This window comes from Pelodiscus sinensis, chromosome 20 (genome assembly GCF_049634645.1).
Source record: "Pelodiscus sinensis isolate JC-2024 chromosome 20, ASM4963464v1, whole genome shotgun sequence".
NCBI lineage: Eukaryota > Metazoa > Chordata > Testudines > Trionychidae > Pelodiscus > Pelodiscus sinensis.
The window spans coordinates 17,738,735-17,757,049 of NC_134730.1; the positions used below are offsets into that span (position 1 = coordinate 17,738,735).

At 42.6% G+C, this 18,315-nt stretch overlaps 1 protein-coding gene across 6 annotated transcripts in view; it reads left to right on the forward strand.

Moving 5' to 3' along the window:
* STXBP4 (syntaxin binding protein 4) overlaps positions 1 to 18,315 on the forward strand; it is a 161,063-nt gene that overhangs the window by 115,184 nt on the left and 27,564 nt on the right. For 5 of the 6 annotated variants that reach the window (XM_075903819.1, XM_075903820.1, XM_075903817.1 and 2 more), the window contains one exon: positions 12,898 to 12,955. The exons of the other annotated variant lie outside the window; for it this stretch is intronic. In XM_075903819.1, the coding sequence (XP_075759934.1) occupies positions 12,898 to 12,955 (58 nt within the window). The remainder of the gene's footprint in view (positions 1 to 12,897; positions 12,956 to 18,315) is intronic. 6 annotated transcript variants of the gene reach the window in all.

The following is an 18,315-nucleotide window of genomic DNA, read 5'->3' on the forward strand; positions in this document are numbered from 1 at the left end:
TACGCCCCCCCCCCCCCCAGCAGACTAGGCTTTTCTCCGGACGCCTGTGGCAGAGCAGCTGGGGTGCTGCCGGTTGGTCCCGCAGCGCCGCTCTGGGCGCTACTGGTCCAACCCAGCAGCACCCCAGCTGCTCTGGTCCTGATTCAGCCGCTGCTGGTCAGTTTCAGCAGCGGCTGAATCAGGACGCCTGGGGCAGAGCAGATGGGGTGCTGCTGGGTTGGTCCAGTAGTGCCGAGGAGCGGCGCTACTGGAGCAACCCAGCAGCACCCCAGCTGCTCTGCCCCAGGCGTCCTTATTTAGCCGCTGCTGAAACTGACCAGCGCTGACTACAGGAAGCCCGAGGCAGAGTTGCTCTGCCCCGAGCTTCCTGGAATCAGCTGCTGATCAGTTTCAGCAGCAGCTGACTTGGGGACGCTTTGGGTTATTAAGTTGATTCTGTATGTAAGTCAGAACTGGCGGTCAGTTTCAGCAGCGGCTGAATCTGGACGCCAGTTCCGACTTACATACAGATTCAACTTAAGAACAAACCTACAGTCCCTATCTTGTACGTAACCCGGGGACTGCCTGTATACAGTTAAGCATAAATAAGTGGACATTATTGAGTGTTTTTTCTCACATCTCTGACTGCTCTTAGTATTTAATTTGACCCTTTTAATTAAACTGGGAAGTAACCATGCTGAGACTTTAGTGTCTGGAATGAAATCGAATGGCAAAGACTGTGTTTTTATTTTGATTTATAACCAAAGAAAAAGGAAAAGTGCCTGGCCTGAGCTCTAGGCCCCTTTTTGGTGTGATTTAAAAATACACTATTAGAAAAAGCATGTCTCCCTGTAAATCACACCCTTATTGACCCTGCAGCTGCAGCTACCAGAACTTTTTTTAATAACCTTCAGGGATATTTTGTGTTTGTGCATTTTTTTAAAAAAAGCATGCATTCTTGTATTCAGTGAAAAACAACAAAAACTGACACTATCCATTAAAGTGTGTGGTGGGCATGAAATTAACTCCAAGAAAGGCCTGTATCTTTTCAGTGTAAGTGGTTCACTCCAGCCCTAGGCACTAAATTTATTGTCACTCCAGGCACGAAAGGAAGGTTTGACTTAAAGAGCAAGGCATATCATTTAATGCGATTACTTTTAAAATCTCAGTCACTTTTTGCTCAATTCTAATTTTAGGCCTAGTCATTTATATTAGTTGCCAATAAATGCTTTTAATTAAACTTATATTTAACAGTCACATGCGTCAGTGAGGCTGTGCGCTGACAGTGATGGAAGTGGGTGGATAGCGCAATAGAATGTGACAAGAGAAGTGGATCCACTGAGGAAAGCAGACTGATGCATTCTAAGATAGAGACAGCAATCAAGGGAACCAGAGAGAAAGGGGGAAAATGAGACTTAGAGTTTGGGAGCCCAAATTAAGAACTGGTATGTATGAAATATATGCACAGGGGGTTTCCAGTTATGGACCATTCAGATTCTACTTCATTTTCCTACTACTCTACAACACAGAATGCTGCCTTTGAACTCCCTCCCCGCTCCAATTTTGACAAGACCAATAGCTTGATCCAAAAGAGACTCTCAAATTCACCCATGAAAGTACTTGCAGAAATCACATTTTACATTTGCATATATGAATATTTATGCCAAAAGTGCTTGCATCTTTATTGAAACAGAAACAATACTGTGTTACTTCACTGAGAAATCACAGAAAAGGCATCCACCATTTGAATACCAAGTACTGACAGCTTGCAGTTCACAGACGTGAAGGAACAAAAAATCACAAAAGAAGTTATTACTGTGAACAGCACCAGTCCCAGATTAAGCAATGTGCACTCAGTGCACTTGCACAGGGCTCCCTTTTGGGGAAAGGGGAACAAACAACATACACACAAAACAGAGCAAGGAAAGGAGTGGGGCATCCCATCTGCATGCTCTGGCCAGAGCCAGTGGTCCAGAGGAGGGAGCTGGGCCAGTCCTTCAGGGGAGGAGATAGTAAGTGTGGGGTATGTTTACTATGCAGTACACACCCTTGGGGCCTCAGTCCCCTCTCAAGGGGCAGAGAAGACAAGGGAGCCTAACTGCCATAGTGCACAGAGCCCCAACATTTTTAATCCAGCACTGAATAGCACATACCTGTGAAGAAATCTCCTAGACTAGAGTGTGCCTTATAGTGGTTCTCCAGAGTTCAACATGGAGCACTGGTAGCTACATGGTCCCAAGGACCACAGTTGTCTCCGGAAAGGGCTGTTTCTGGTGCAGCTGTTGAGGGTCTGAAATTGGCAGCCTAAGGGAGACAGAAGCCTATAGAGGGTTAGAAGCATGATATGATGTGGTCTTTGCAACTTTCCCTGTGAAGGAGGTAGGTTTCTATATTCTGCCTAAACTTCATGTTCCATGTTGTTTCTACTTTTAGTCCCAGATGCTTGTCAGAAAATAAAAACTTTAGAAAGGGCATAAAAAAGTGCTGCTCACTATATCATCATGATATCTCTGCTAGAAAACCACCAATACTTTCATAAGAACCAGTGTAAATTAAATACCACAAGAAATAATCCTCAAATAATTTGATGCTTGAATGCTGTTCCAGCAGGAATGATTAATTGTCAGATTAACCCAGCAAAACTCCATGTTTGTTCCGAATAAGCTTGAGAATCTCTGGGTTTATGTTTCTCTCCTTTTAAAGTATTCTGCATCTGCCTGAAAGCTCATATTTTATTGAACGATTAGTGGCAGCATTTAGGTGCCAGAAGTTGTACCACTTGCCACTACTATCCACAGCATCAGTGGAAATATTACTGTGCTCTTAAAGCCCGTCCTTCCCAGAACTGTATGTTCAAACTGGTTACTCTTTCACCAATACCTGGTATTTTCAAAGTCAATGCAAGTTAAATGTGATAAGTAATGGTAGAAGTCTAAAAATACTTACGTGAGGTATTTTACCTTACTATTATAGCATGTTAGTATTTGACTTTTTTCCTCTAAAGACTAAGGACTTTTCTACACTACCGCTAAGTCAATGCAACTTACATCACTAAGGGTATGTCTACACTACAACGTTAATTCGAATTAACGGACGTTAGTTTGAACTAACTTTCATAGGCGCTACACTAGCGCTCCGTTAGTTCGAACTTAATTCGAACTAACGGAGCGCTTAGTTCGAACTAGGTAATCCTCATTCCACGAGGATTAAGCCTAGTTCGAACTAGCTAGTTCGAATTAAGGGGTGTGTAGCCCCTTAATTCGAACTAGTGGGAGGCTAACCCTCCCCAGCTTTCCCTGGTGGCCACTCTGGCCAACACCAGGGAAACGCTACTGCCCCCCTGCCGGCCCCGGACCCCTTAAAGGGGCACGGGCTGGCTACGGTGCCCGTGCCAGTTGCAAGCCTGCCAGCACCCAGCCAGCAGACCCTGCACCTGGCACGGATCGAGCCACCCACCCGATGCCCCCCGGCCCTCCCCCTCTTCCCGGGACCAGGCTGGCGGCTCCCGGGAGCTTGCCCGGGACCGCAAGAGGCGGGCACCCGCCTGGGCTAGTGTGGACATCGTGGACCTTGTCCACGATCTCCGCACTAGGCACAGGAAAGTGGCCGGCTTGGGCAGGAGAGCTGACAGCCTGGCCACCCAGGAGCAGGTGTACATGAAAATCAAGGGGGTCCACTGAGACCCGCGACCCTGAGCCCTGAGCTTAGAATGGCCATACTGGGTCAGACCAAAGGTCCATCTAGCTCAGTAGCCTGTCTGCCGACAGCGGCCAACCCTAGGGACCCTGTAGGGGATGGACCGAAGACAGTGACCAAGCCATTTGTCTCGTGCCATCCCTCTCCAGCCTTCCACAAACCTTGGGCAGGGACACCACTCCTACCCCCAGGCTAATACCACTCCATGGACCCAACCTCCATGAATTGATCTCACTTCCCTTTAAACTCTGTTCCAGTTCTAGCCTTCACAGCCTCCTGCAGCAAGGAGTTCCACAGGTTGACTCTTTGCTTTGTGAAGAACAACTTTCTGTTACTAGTTTGAAGCCTGCTACCCATTCCTTTCCTTTGGTGTCCTCTAGTCCTTCTTTATGGGAACTAATGAAGAACTTTTCTGTATGCACCCTCTCCACCCAACTCCTGCTTTTAGAGACCTCTATCCTGTCCCCCCCTCTGTTTCCTCTTTTCTAAGCTGAAAAGTCCCAGTCTCTTTAGCCTCTCTTCATATGGGACCTGTTCCCAACCCCTGATCATTTTAGTTGCCCTCCCCTCTCCCACCCTCTCTCTTCCCCTCTCCCACCTCCTTTTCCCAGTCTCCCCCAGTTTTGTTCAATAAAGACAGATTCCATTTTTGAATACAATTGTCCTTTATTTTGTACATCAAGAAAAGGGGCTAGGGAAGGGTAAGTGGAAGGAGGTGAGGGAGGAATGGGGTACGAGCCCCCGATGGGGAGGACTGGGCTGGCTCTGCGGGCTTTTGGGGGTGGAAGCTCTCCTGCAGCCCCCCAATTGCCTCCTCTCCCCAGATGGCAGCCTGCGGCAAGTGCAGCCGGGCTGATGGCCAAGTGCTGTGATGTGCCCAGTGTGGGCACTCAGGGCACTCCAAGCCAGGACTGCTTTGCAAGCGGGGCACCCCTGAGAACTGTCTGTCCGGGGTGGGGGTTGGGACCCTTTAAGCGCAGCCCTCGGCTAGCCTGAGACAGCAGCTCCACGCTCTAAGTCCTCCTCTGATGCCCTGCCGGCACTGCTTCCGGCCATCCTTAAGCCTGGTTCAGGGTCCACTTAACGTGGACATGCTAGTTCGAATTAGCAAAACGCTAATTCGAACTAGTTTTTTAGTCTAGATCCGTTAGTTCGAATTAGCTTAGTTCGAATTAACTAATTCGAACTAAGTTAGTTCGAATTAGCGCTGTAATGTAGACATACCGTAAGAGGTGTGAAAAAAGTTAGATTGACTTTAAGAAGTGTCTACACCGCACTATGTCAGCAGGAAATGCTTTCCTGCTGACATAGCTTCTACTTCTCATTGAGATGGGAGACACAGCTAAATAGATAGCTTCTAATTCTCATTGAGTAATTAGTTCACCGGGAGAGCACTTTCCAATCAATATGTTTCATCTTCGTCAGACACACTACATTGCTGCCCCTGAAGTATGGCAGTGAAGATAAGCCGATAGTCTCAAAAATAATAGTAATTAATAACTCTCTGGACTTCACTGACACCTTTCACCCGAGGATCTCAAGGAATTTACAGTCACCAACATGGGTTTTATCGTCAGTCAGAGAGTTCTGCAATCGTTAGCCAGCAGTTGGGATAGCTGCATTAGTGCTAGCACCTAATTGAAGCTAGGGATGTAAAAAAGTGGGTAACTCCTGAAAAACTCAACAGTTACACAGAGTGGTAGCTGGCTCCCCAGAAGCTGGTGCATGCCAGAGGCCAGCTTTGAAGCTGGCTTGTGGCACATACCACCTGCTGCCTGCCGGCCCTGCTCCCGGGAAGCCAGCTGCCACCCCATGCGTCTGCCTCTAATATAGAGGCAGCAGCGTGACGTGGCAGCTGGCTCCCCAGAAGAGGGGCAGGAGCTTGCGTATAATTGTGTATGTTAACCAGTAATCCCAGGTTTATCGGTTAATAATTTACATGTTTATACACTCACATCCGTAGTTGTAGCTAGTGGAAATACTGTGGATTTTCATTAAGGTAACAGAGCTGAAGCTATCCTAGCATGTATGTTGATAATCAACATACACTTACAATGCCATAAGGATTGGAGTATTTTTAATTGCTAACAAGATTTAATATTCATTAACCTGTTGTTGACAAATGCTTGAATCTCTTATTCCTTGTACCTCAGGACAGCAACTCTGTTTGGTGACAGAAACCATATGGTCATTAATTTGTATTCTGCTCTTCTTCCCTGAAAATATAGTAAGAATATTTTATACCAGTGTTATTTTTAAATACAGTCAGCAAGCTCTGTTCATTTCAGCTACTTGTGTATAATTAGACACATTTGATTGCCATCAGCTAAGCAAGAGATGTTCTGTTGCTCAAGTTTAGTGTAGTGTGTTTATTTCTTATTTCTACCGCTAAACTCCTACTTGAATGAAAAATAATCTCAGCTGAGTTATTCCCTTATGATTTTAATAACTGCTCAGAGCAATGAAGATTGTATATGATCTTACAGTATGAAAAGCTTTTATCTGCAATTACCATATCAGTATTTTATCACTAATAGAATTGTATAGTCTCTTCTGGTAGTTTTTCAGGGGCATTTTTAAGAATGTTAGAGTTAATCACTGAAAGATTTACATTTCTCTAAAAGTTAAACTGTTTCATGAGGAGACTTCCTTACCCATTTTTGAGACTCGGGGCCAAATTCAGTTTTTAGGTAGATGCATTCAACTCCCACTAACTTCTGAAGAACGTTAGTGCACATCCCAATGTAAAGTTGTTCTAAATGTGGATTTCTTCATTTTGTGAGTTAGGAGAACAAAGAGCTACTGCAATGTCTGATGACTAGAGTAATCTCATGTACTATTCAGATTATTAATATGTCACTAGATAAATCGGCAAGCTGAGCAGTTGCTATTAATATATTTAAATTTTCTGTCTCTGAGTATTTAACTTTAGGAGGTTATTCCCAAACCCGTATTACAGGAGGGTGAATAGGAGAATGTCAGAAGTAATATTCATAATTTCAAACGGTAATAGGAGACTTTAAAAGTTATCCTTGTGTCAGATGTTGACAAATCTAGATTCCCCGTCTCCCAGAAAAGTTTTTTTTTTCATTTCGTTTTCATAAGTTTTATGTCTTTTTTTATACCAATCTTTATCAATTGTGAAATAGTTTTGTAACTGGCTGATAAGAAATGAATGTGATTGTACTCTAACACAGTTGGATCAATTTAATATCTTATCATTAATCTTAGAATCATAGAAAAATAGGTTGTAAGGGACCTCGAGAAGTCATAAAGTCCAGTCCCTGCACTGAGGCAGAACCAAATAAACCTTGAGCAACCCTCGCAGGTGTTTTGTCCAACCTACTCTTAAAAACAATCGGTGGAGAATTCACCACCTCCTTTGGGAAGCCTATTCTAAAGCTTAACACCACTTGAAGTTAAAAATGAGAAAAATGAAATGGGAAGATATATGAGCCCTGACCATTAGAAGTAAGGAAAAAGTATTTTGCCTGAAGGCTAGTTCTAGGAACCAAAATATGTGGCGAGAGAAGCAAGCTGAAAAGCAAGCCATATTGTAACAATAAAAGAGAAGATCCAGTTCTCAGAATGGAATTTGATATGTGGAAAAAAGGAATGGAAAGTCCCCTTAGCAGCGCATTATTCATAAAATCAAAGTGAATAGTAGTTTCTGGGGAGAGCCCTTAAGAGAGCCAAAGAGTGGAGTGACACACAAACAATACATTAATTTCTGAAAGCTATTTCTTTCCAGCTACATTTTACAGTAATTTCAGGGATTAGCAATAGTACAATATATGTGGCTGAGAGCATCAAAAATAAATGGTCAGTTCCCTAGATATGCTTGACCTTAGCTTAGCACAGGTGATAAGGAACATGCCTCAAGCTATGCCAGCTTGTACAGTCCTTAGGGGTCTGTTCTGTCAGCCCCGAGTCACCACAACACATTTCACTCCACTGTGTGGCTGGCATGTTCCCATAGCTCATTAGTTATCAAGGTCTTGAACTAGACTGCATAGAGCCGTCAAAGGAATGGCTAGCTCTCCTGCCCTTCCACCCTGCCAGAATGGCACAAAGGGAGAATAAGCAGAGACTCAGGATCTGGTTCAAAGATTTTAATTTTGTTGACAAATGACTTTTGGATGCATATGGGATGTGATGATTACTTGTTGTGTTTACTCCCTCTGGGGCATCTGGCATTGGCAGACAGGATACTGGGCTAGATGGAACTTTGGTCTGACCCAGTATGGCCATTCTTATGCTCTGTTCTTAGGTCATGTTGAGTAAGTATAAGAGGTGATCATAGCATTCATGGATATAACACATATATCACATCCATTGATGGCTGAGAGATGAGTTCTGTTCAAAACCTCTTTTATTAAAGGAAAAGAAAGGAGCAAAAATTGCATGTACAGTAGCAAATCTCTCACTCCAATTCTGCTGGATCTAATTTCAAATCTTTTCCTGATTTTGGAAAATCACTGTTTGAAATATCAACAAGCAGAGAAGAAAGGGAGAACATAAGAAGATAAGAACAGCTGTACTGGGTCAGACCAAAGGTCCATCCAGCCCAGTAGCCTGTCTGCTGACAGTGGCCAGCACCAGGTGCCCCAGAGAGAGTGGACCAAAGACAATGATGAAGCAATTTGTCTCCTGCCATCCTTCTCCAGCCTCTGACAAACAGAGGCCAGGGACACCATTTCTATCCCCTGGCTAATAGCCTTTTATGGACCTAACCTCCATGAAATTATCTAGCTTCTCTTTAAACTCTGTTATAGTCCTAGCCTTCACCGCCTCCTGTAGCAAGGAGTTCCACAGGTTGACTACACGCAGTGTGAAAAAGAACTTTCTTTTATTAGTTTTAAACCTGCTACCCATTAACTTCATTTGATGTCCTCTAGTTCTTCTGTCATGGGAACTAATAAATAACTTTTCTTTATTCACCCTCTCCATGCCATTCATGATTTTATATACCTCTATCATATCTCCCCTCAGTCTCCTCTTTTCTAAACTGGAAAGTCCCAGTCGTTTTAACTTCTCTTCATATGGGACCCATTCCAAACCCCTAATCATTTTAGTTGCCCTTTTCTGAACCCTTTCCAAGGCCAAAATATATTTTTTGAGGTGAGGAGACCACATCTGTACACTGTATTCAAGATGTGGGCGCACCATAGTTTTATACAGGGGCAGTAAGATATTCTGTGTCTTATTTTCTATCGCTTTCTTAATAATTCCGAGCATCCTATTTGCCTTTTTGACCTCCGCTGCACACTGTGTGGAAGTTTTCAGAGAACTATCCACGATAACTCCAAGATCTCTTTCCTGATTTGTCATAGCCAAATTAGCCCCCATCATAGTTTGGGGTTATTTTTCCCGATGTCCATTACTTTACACTTATCTACATTACATTTCATTTGCCATTTTGTTGCCCAATCACTCAGTTTGGTGAGATCTTGTTGGAGTCCCTCACAGTCTGCTTCTGTCTTGACTATCCTAAACAGTTTGGTATCATCCGCAAACTTTACCACCTCACTGCTTACCCCTTTCTCCAGATCATTTATGAATAAGTTGAACAGGATTGGTCCCAGGACTGACCCTTGAGGGACACCACTAGTTACCCCTCTCCATTCTGAAAATTTACCATTTATTCTTACCCTTTGTTTCCTATCTTTTAACTAGTTCTCAATCCATGAAAGGACCTTCCTTCTTATCCCATGGCAATGTAATTTACACAAGAGCCTTTGGTGAGTGACCTTGTCAAAGGCTTTCTGAAAATTTAAGTATACTATATCTACTGGATCTCCCTTGTCTGCATGTTTGTTAACCCCTTCAAAGACAGAAACCATGTTGACTTTTGTCCAACAAATTATGTTCTTCTACGTGCCTCGCAATTTTATTCTTTACTATTGTTTCAACTAATTTGCCCAGTACTGAAGGCAAACACTAGACTAAATCATATAATTTATCTTTACTTTTGGAAGACATAACTGTGCAAGTAAAACCCCAGTCAGACAAGATAGAAACTCTGATGTTTCTGATTTTCTTGTGGCTTAGAGAATTTCTGTTTGTTTTGAGATTGAATAAGTGTGCAACTTGGCTTTAGAATTCTAGATAAACCTTATACTCCTTAAGCATGATGCATAATACTGATTCCAGTTCAGGTGATTTAATGATACGACTTTGATCAGCTGTGATGGGAAATGGACTGTAGACAGCTATGCATGTTATTGTGACTTACAGAGCTTAAATGCTGCTGAAAGTAGCTATATGCTTCATTTACGAAATCTGAGAGTTAGGTTGCTTTTTTCCCCTAGGTGGTATTAGTACCAATAACACTGGTAATGTTTGGGATGTATGACAAAATGAGTATGTTCCTCCAGCAGTTTAATCATCCAGCAGATGATCACTTTGGGTGTGTCTGTACTGCAATTGGAAACCCACAGCTGGCTCATGACATCTGATTTGGGCTTCCAGAGCTTAGGCTTGCAGTATTTGGGTTTTTTTTATGTGCTGCCCACACCCTATCCCTCTCCTCTACATGTAGTGAAACCAGCACGTTTCTAATAATTAAGGTCCTTTCATATCACTTGAAGAGGAAGCAGAATATGATCATTAGGATCCTATTTTCCAACATGCATTAGCAATACTTTTAGATCGTTCATTTAAGACAATTACTTAAAGATGTCTGAGCTCTGCCCCCAAAGGCCACTGAAGTCAGTGAGGATTCCCAGTGACTTCAGTGGGCTGTGTATCAGGACCTTAGTGGTTTAGGGCTAGACTATGAACACTTCAGTCCCATTCATGAGTAGTTAGTCCTTTTGCATTCAGTGAGACTGTTTGTATACAAAAGTGCCCACGAGTGGGAGTAAGAGGTTCACAATGTAGCTCAGAGCCCATAATCCAGCAAAGCAGTTAAGTTCATGCTTAACTTTAAACGCCAAAGTGATCAAGTGTAGTCTAGACTAGGGCCTTTGTGAATAGTAGATTAAATTAGGTACCAGCTAGTTTTCTGTGCTAAGCGGAAGTTGCTGTGCCCAGATATGGGACTTGGAAAATTTATAAACATGCCTATATTTAAAAATTGAGGGCAAGCCACTGAACACTGTGGTGTGATCCTGCAAAGATCTTAGGTATGTGCTTAACTTTGAGCACATGAATATAGCCATTGACTTAAGTAGTGGTGAGCTGCCATTGTCTTTCTAGTTCCTGAACATTATAAGCATTCAGCATATGGATATCTAGAATCTACTGGACTGTACCTGAACCACAAGGTAAGAAATAAAACAGTCACACACCAATTAACATTCATTGCATTTTATTTGAATTCTCATTCAGCAATAGGCTAGGGAAAGAACTCCACAAGCTCTTCATAAAAATAATCTACCAGACTGCTCATGTGCTTAGAGTTAAGCATGAGCTTAAGAAACTTTCTGAATGAGGCCTAAGTGTTCAGTGTCTTGCAGCACTGAGCCTTTCAGTTTTCAAATGTAAAAGCCTTTTTAGGACATCCAAATCCCATAATAGAACACAATCTTCCTTTTATGCACGTAAAACTATTTTATGCCCAAGATGCAAAGGCCCCATCTAGATTTTACCAAAGTGGAACTACTCACATCAAAGTTGAGCTGCTGCTTAAGTGGTTTGCTGGGCTGTGATTTTAGGGACAGACTTTGTCCCCCACACTCCCATTGGGAAAACGTATAAGAATACAAGAAAAATAGGACTTTTTGTAAAGAACTGCATTACTTAGCTATTTTAGGTCATTATGTCTGCCCCATGAAACTAGACACTTTCCTACATAAGGAAACATAATCAAAACTGGAATAAATTGGCATGGCGGCAGAGGCCTACAAATTTAAAGTTGTACACTTGTAACTCTGTAGTCTTAGGCAGTTCAGAAATAACCTGCATTGCACAGGAATAGTTTGCACTTCCCACTAGCCTACAAAGTCTCTTCACTTCCCAGAACATGTTATTCTGGGGCAGGAAAAAGCATTTCCCCCCCTGAACAGTATGCTTTGCATAAGTGGTTCCCAGCCTTTTTATGCCGCAGACCGGCAAACCCATTTACAAACTTTTGGCGGACCGGTAACATTTTATTTGTATATTCATTATATAAATAATGAATATCCAGAAATATGCAAGTAAAATGTTACTGGTCTGCAAACAGTTTGTGAACGGGTTTGCCGGTCCATGGTATAAAAAGCCCCAGTGCCAGTCCCAACCCCTAGAGCCCCCACTCCTCCATTACCTCCAAGCACTAGCTGTTATATCAGCAGACCTGTCCCTGCCAACTTTCTGTGAGCAGGACCTGCCTTTTTGCTTTATGTTAGCAAAGCTTTGACTGTTGTGCAATGTACTTGTTGCCCAGCACAAGTAAAAGTCAAGTTGAAAAGCTTTCCTAAAATCTTATCAACCAATGCCATGAAATCATCAATAGTCTTTCACACAGGGTCATATTCAAAATAAAACCTAGCGTATATAGCCAAGGTCCTGTCTCAGAAAGTCATGCTTTTTATGGTTACTTGAGAGAAAAAGAGAAGGTTGCTTAGTTTTTATGTATAATAAATCCATCTTCTCAGAAGTTTTCTTTCACTATATTAAGTGCTGTGGCATTAAATCCATGACTCCTATTGACTTTAGTAGAGGTCACACACCTGAAAACCTCATGTAGCACTTTGTGAATTGTACTTAGCTGTTTCCATGCTATACTTTTTCTCTGAAACCAGCTCTTAATGTCTTAGAAGGGTTTGCAAGTAAGTTTCCAAGGTATTTACATTCAGCAATGTAGAGCCCACAAAAAGCCTGATTCTGCTCAGCTTTGCACCTGATGGAGTTATTTACACTTGTGTAAAGTACAAGTAAAACACTAGCAAATCAGAATGGTTGTTTCTGCATCCCTTTGCATAGGTGTAAATGATAACAGAAAATTCAGGATTGTTAAAAATCAGACCCTAAATTTCTACCAGTTTACCAGTAAGTAAAAATAATAAAGAGTAAGATTATGGCTAATGGGTAATACCTTTGCGACATGTTATAAAACCATTAAGCTTCATTGTACATAGGTATTGTTGTTTATCATTATAAAAATCGGATAGGCTATTGAAAGTAATATCTGCATGCCTTGGTTGAAATCTATAATATTCTAATCATTACCATATCCCAACTAATGTTATGGTCTCTTCTAAGCTTTGAGAGTCATTTCATTTTTTTATTTCAACTTAGGCTTACCTTATGGATGGGAAGAATCTTATACAGCAGATGGAATCAAGTATTTTATCAAGTGAGTAGTATCATCAAAGCCACATAAACAGTTTATCACACGTGGAGGAAAATAAGCAGAGGGGTAAAAAAACCTCTAAACTTTCTAAACAATACATTCAATTCAGTAGCATGACCAGAAACATCATCTCTTTTATATACATCTTATTAGTGACATTATTTATACACTTTTTAGGGGCCAATTTATATAATTAGATGGGGGTTTTCAAAGAATTCTAGTGGAGTTAGGTATCCAAATCCTATTGAAATTCACTGGGAGTCAGGTCACTAACTCCCAGACTCGTCTTGGGCACTTCATAGTGTTTGACCCTTAACAATGTTATCTGTAAGGATGGGAAAATCCCATCCTTACAGCCGTTAAAAAGTTCATAGGCTCGAACATTCAAATGCTAAAATGAAAATAATCAATGTTAAAACTGGTTGGAGGGCCTCCACACTCGGAGGACATCATGCAGTACTCAATGATTTTGGTGGCTCTAAATGTAGAAGTTCTTCCTATAGTAATGCATAAGCCTCAGAGCTCTCTAGATGCCTGTATTGAACCTGTTATTTGGCACCTGTGCCACATACAGCGCTTCAGCAAAACCCCAGAATCCTTTTTAGCATCTGCAGTTTTTCCTGGACCACCAGATAGACAATTCAGTTATGCAGCTTCGCAACTGTGCATAATTTTATTCTCTTCTATGCAGATATATCTGAATACCTCCCAATACTGCAATTTTTTCATGGTTTCCTCTATAGTGTTTCTACGCCTCCTTCCCCTCCCCCATCCCTCCTTTTTTGCACCTTTTGTCTTATTTTTTTCTCTGTCATCTACCCACATTCACATCCGTCACCATTTCTGTGGGGATAAGACCGCTTTGCACATGCGGAATGAAGAGGAAAATGAATTAAGGATGTTAAACAACTTCTGACTCGAATCTTTTCTGTGTGAAAAGTCTTCAACACACTTTGTAGGCTCGTCATTTAGACCTGGTCTATATTATACCAGGAAGGTCAGCTTAAGGTACACAACTCCAGCAACGCAAAGCTGAGCCCTGGTGGCGTTGGCACGGTGAGAGGCCGATGGGAGCAAACGCTCCCATTGGCTTCCCTTACTCCTCACAAAAGGAGGATTACCCGACATGGCCGAGAGCTGCCCTCAGCATTCAATTTATGCCCTTATCTTCTATATCATGTATTTCGTCAAGAGCTGCCTAAGAAGGAGTACTGGCTAGATTTACAAAACTAATCCATTTTCCTTTATAGCCACACAAGTGTTTAAAGAGTCTAGATGCTGACAGACACTGTCTAAACCTAATCAGCTTCCATCTGCAATCCTTTCACCCAGAAAACTGCACGAGAAAAAGGATTAACATGTCAGTCAGTTTCTCTTTGTAACTAGTCTTGGCAGAATGACCTTTACCATGTGGTACCCACTGTAGCTGCCCATTCAGCCTCAATCTAAAACCATCCCTGATGTGTCAGAAAGTGATCTTGTTTTTGTAGAAAATGGATTTTTGTAGCCAACTTTGTATCTGGAATTAAGCTGCTCTGTTGTTGTAATGGATTGAAAGAGCAAAGTGGAAGGCATTTCATAATAATTATATAGTAAGCAAGAGAGTCCCAAATGTCCTGCCATTGATTTAAAAGAGAAGTTATTACTTGCTAAGCTTTACACTTAAGATGTTAATCATATGCTCATTAACTTAAAATCACAGAGTTCTCACAATCAAATTTTCACTGCCTTTAGATTAGCCTATCGTTACTCACTGAATATTACATTGAAATTGGGCCTGCTACCAAGATTTTTTGTCATATTCTTTGTGCAATTCAATGCTTGTGAGTGCAAATACTTTAGCCATACTAAAAATTTCTGCTGTCTGTATGCATCTTGAGTAATTTAAGCATAAGGAAAAGAAATAATCTGATTCAATTTCTGTTATTTTAAGAAAAATATGTATATGCCTGTCTCCTCATTACCATATTTTGCTCTGTGCATTGTGTAACTACCGTTCTCTAAAAGGCCAAGGTGCGCATCATCTCCATTATATTAATGTTACCAAAGGTGAGCGGGGTTTGGAAAAAAAACCCAAATATGCTCTAGGTTATTATTGGTTAGTTAAATCTATTCATTTTGCTAATCAGCAATGCATCATCATTTCAATGTGTGCAGCATAGTGTAGCTGTTATAATAGGAAGTGTATTTATACTACCAAAATAAGGTTAAGGAAAAATATGTATTGCCAAATGTCAGCTACATTTGAATGAATTTTCAGACAATCCGCCTGAGAGTAGAGGACAGTGACATTGAGATGTTATAATACAACACTGTATTAATTAAAATGACAAGCTCTACAAAGCTTTATATGTAGTCACCCTCTGCAGGGAGACTAGAGCAGAACGATCAGGCCCTGCTTGTTATTTGCTCGTAGGCTTTTCTTAATTACAATCTTTCCTTAATGATTTTTTCAGAAAGATTAAAAGGAAAAAGTTAGTGCAAGTGCAATATTTTCAACAAGTGAAGGAAAGGTGATAATATTTTTGAACCTAAGGCCAAAGCATCCAATAAGATACATATACTGTAGCATCACACAGATAAAGAATCAAAAAATACCTTATTGATATAGGATGCCAACGTGATTAGAAATCATATGAATGAACCCTAAGTCAAAGCCCATCAGTATTAATGGGAAGATTTCTACTGGTGTTAAAGTGGTCTTTAGATCATAGAATCATAGAATCCTAGGGCTTGAAGAGACCTCAGGAGATCGAGTCCAGCCCCCTGCCCAAAGTAGGACCAACCCCAACTAAATCATCCCAGCCAGGGCTTTGTCAAGCCAGGACTTTAAAACCTCTAGGGATGGAGATTCCACCCCTTCCCTAGGTAACCCATTCCAGTGCTTCATCACCCTCCTAGGGAAATAGTTTTTCTTAATATCCAACCTAGACCTCCCCAACTGTAACTTGAGACCATTGCTCCTTGGTCTGCCATCCGTCACCACTGTGAACAGCCTTTCTCCATCCTCTTTGTAACCTCCCTTCAGGAAGTTGAAGGCTGCTATCAAATCCCCCCTCACTCTTCTCTTCTGCAGACTAGCTAAGCCCAAATCCCTCAGCCTCTCCTTGTAGGTCATGTGCTCCAACCCCCTCATCATTTTGGTTGCCCTCCGCTGGACCCTCTCTAATGCCTCAAAAGTAAAAACTCCATTTTTTCTATTAAGTACTTGCACAGAGTAAGATATTGATGCATGTAATTTGGGTTGAAGGAAACCTTAGGGTCAGTGAAGGCTTCTAGGTATCAAAGCAAGACATGGTGACTCCAGATTCCCTTGCCCAGAGAGGAGTCCCTATGTATGCAGTTGGTTTGGTTCAATTTTGATTATCTAGAAAAGGACACAAAGGAGTAAGTTGCATTGCATTTTCCTTGCCTTCCTGATCTAATCAGCTGTGATGCCTTCTGCTCAGAAAGGTCAGTAGAAGCCTTTCTACTTCATTTCTCAGTGAGTAAGAGCAAGATAATATTTTAGCTGAGTTCTCTGATCGAACTGGAAGATTGAATGTGTTTGTAAGAGAAAGAGATTTGTCAGGAATTGGTTTATGTTAACACTATAAGACTTACTCGGCATTGCCCCAGTCCTTCAGAGCACGGGGGAGGGGAGGGCACAGGGCTGCTGAGGGGCACAGGAGTCAGGGCAGGGCCTTGGGAATATGGGGGGGAGAGAGGACAAAAGGCTGGGGACATGAGGGTGAAGGGGTCAGGGTGAGGGTTTGAGGAGGAGCTCCAGGCAGGGGGCTTAGGAAGTGAGGGTGAGAGTGAGGAATGAGGAGGGACTCAGGGCAGAAGGTCCCATCCAATGGAACCTTTCCTCCCCCACCCCAGGCCACTTCTAGCCGATGGGGACTTCTTGCTTCCCCCAGCCAGCAGGAGCCTTCTGTCTCTTCCCCCCAATCTCCCCTGGCCAGCAGGGATCTTTTCTTTCCTCCCTGCCCTCCCCCAGCTGGCAGGGGCCTTTTGTCCCCGCCAAGCACCCTTCCGGTTGGCAGGGGCCTTCTCTCTCCCCTCCCTAGCCCCTTTCCCAGCTACCAGGTGTCTTTTGTCTCCCCCCAGCCCCTCCCCCTGGCCTGTAAGGGCCTTCCTCTCTACTCCCAGTGTTGGGGCCAAGGGCTGGGGCGGGGGGAGGTTTTGGGGTTGGGAGTCTACTTATCCAGTCTGGAAGCATGCAAGATGGTGAGTCTCAGCTCCAGCTGATCACTCTCTTGGTGGTGTGGCTGGCCTCCATGGTAACTCTGCAGGAGAGCCCTCCCCTGCTCTCACTGCCCCTAGTAGCCACTCTCATTATTGCATCTCTCCTCGCTAGGGTTGCCAGGTGTCCGGTATTCACCCGGACAGTCGGGTATTTTTGGCTCCTGCCTGGTAAAAAAAATTCAGAAAATACCAGATACCTGAGATGTCCGGTATTCTCTGAATTTTTCCCCAGCCAGGAGGCGAAAATGCCGGGCACCTGGCAACCCTACAAACATTCAACACCCGACTGCCTCCCCCCGGCCTCCAACCCCAGCCCCCATGCTTACCTGGTTCGCAAGGCTGCTGGCACGAAATGGCTGCCCGCCAAAAGACATAGGGTCTTTCCCCTGAGTCTTAGTGCTCAACTGCTCTCCTGTTTCTATCCCTGCACTTAAAGAGTACATGCTATTTTAATGCTGTAGTGTGGTGGTTGTTTTTTTTTTTTTTTTTGCTTAATAAGTCCTTGGAGGTTTTTTTTTTTTTTTGTCTTTCTCAACAACTTTGGGTCCCCCCCCCCCTTTTTTTCCCCCCTCTTCAACAGAATTTTTTCTCGGTGGTTTTTTTTGTTTTGTTTTTTTTGGGGGAGGGGGTGTTCGGTATTTTTGTTTCAACCATCTGACAACCCCACATCTCGCTGTGTCTCTTCCCTTTCTATGTTATGAAAAACAGTCCTGTTCCTGGCACTTTCCATTTTCCTGGCACATCCAAACCCTGACCTTGCTTTAACTTAGGATAAGAGGAAGCTGCATAGCAAGTTTGGTGATCCTAGCTCTTACCATTTAGGAGTTCTTGAACAAATAGAATCATTGACAGACAGATGCACATTTTAAAAATGTATAGATAGAGATTATTCTTTGCACCATTAGGTGGTGAAATGCAACTGTGTTAATATTAAGGGCTCATTCACACAGCAACACTGTCTTGCCTCTTACCAGTTAGGAGAACAGTTGGCTAATAGTATGGTTCATGTCCATTCAATACATTGTTAAGTTAATAACTGGTGAATCTTAATCATGTGCTGCCTCTGCTAGCTGCCTAATCTGGCACATTGTTCAATTCTATGAGTGATTAGGCACACATTATTTTTCTTGTGG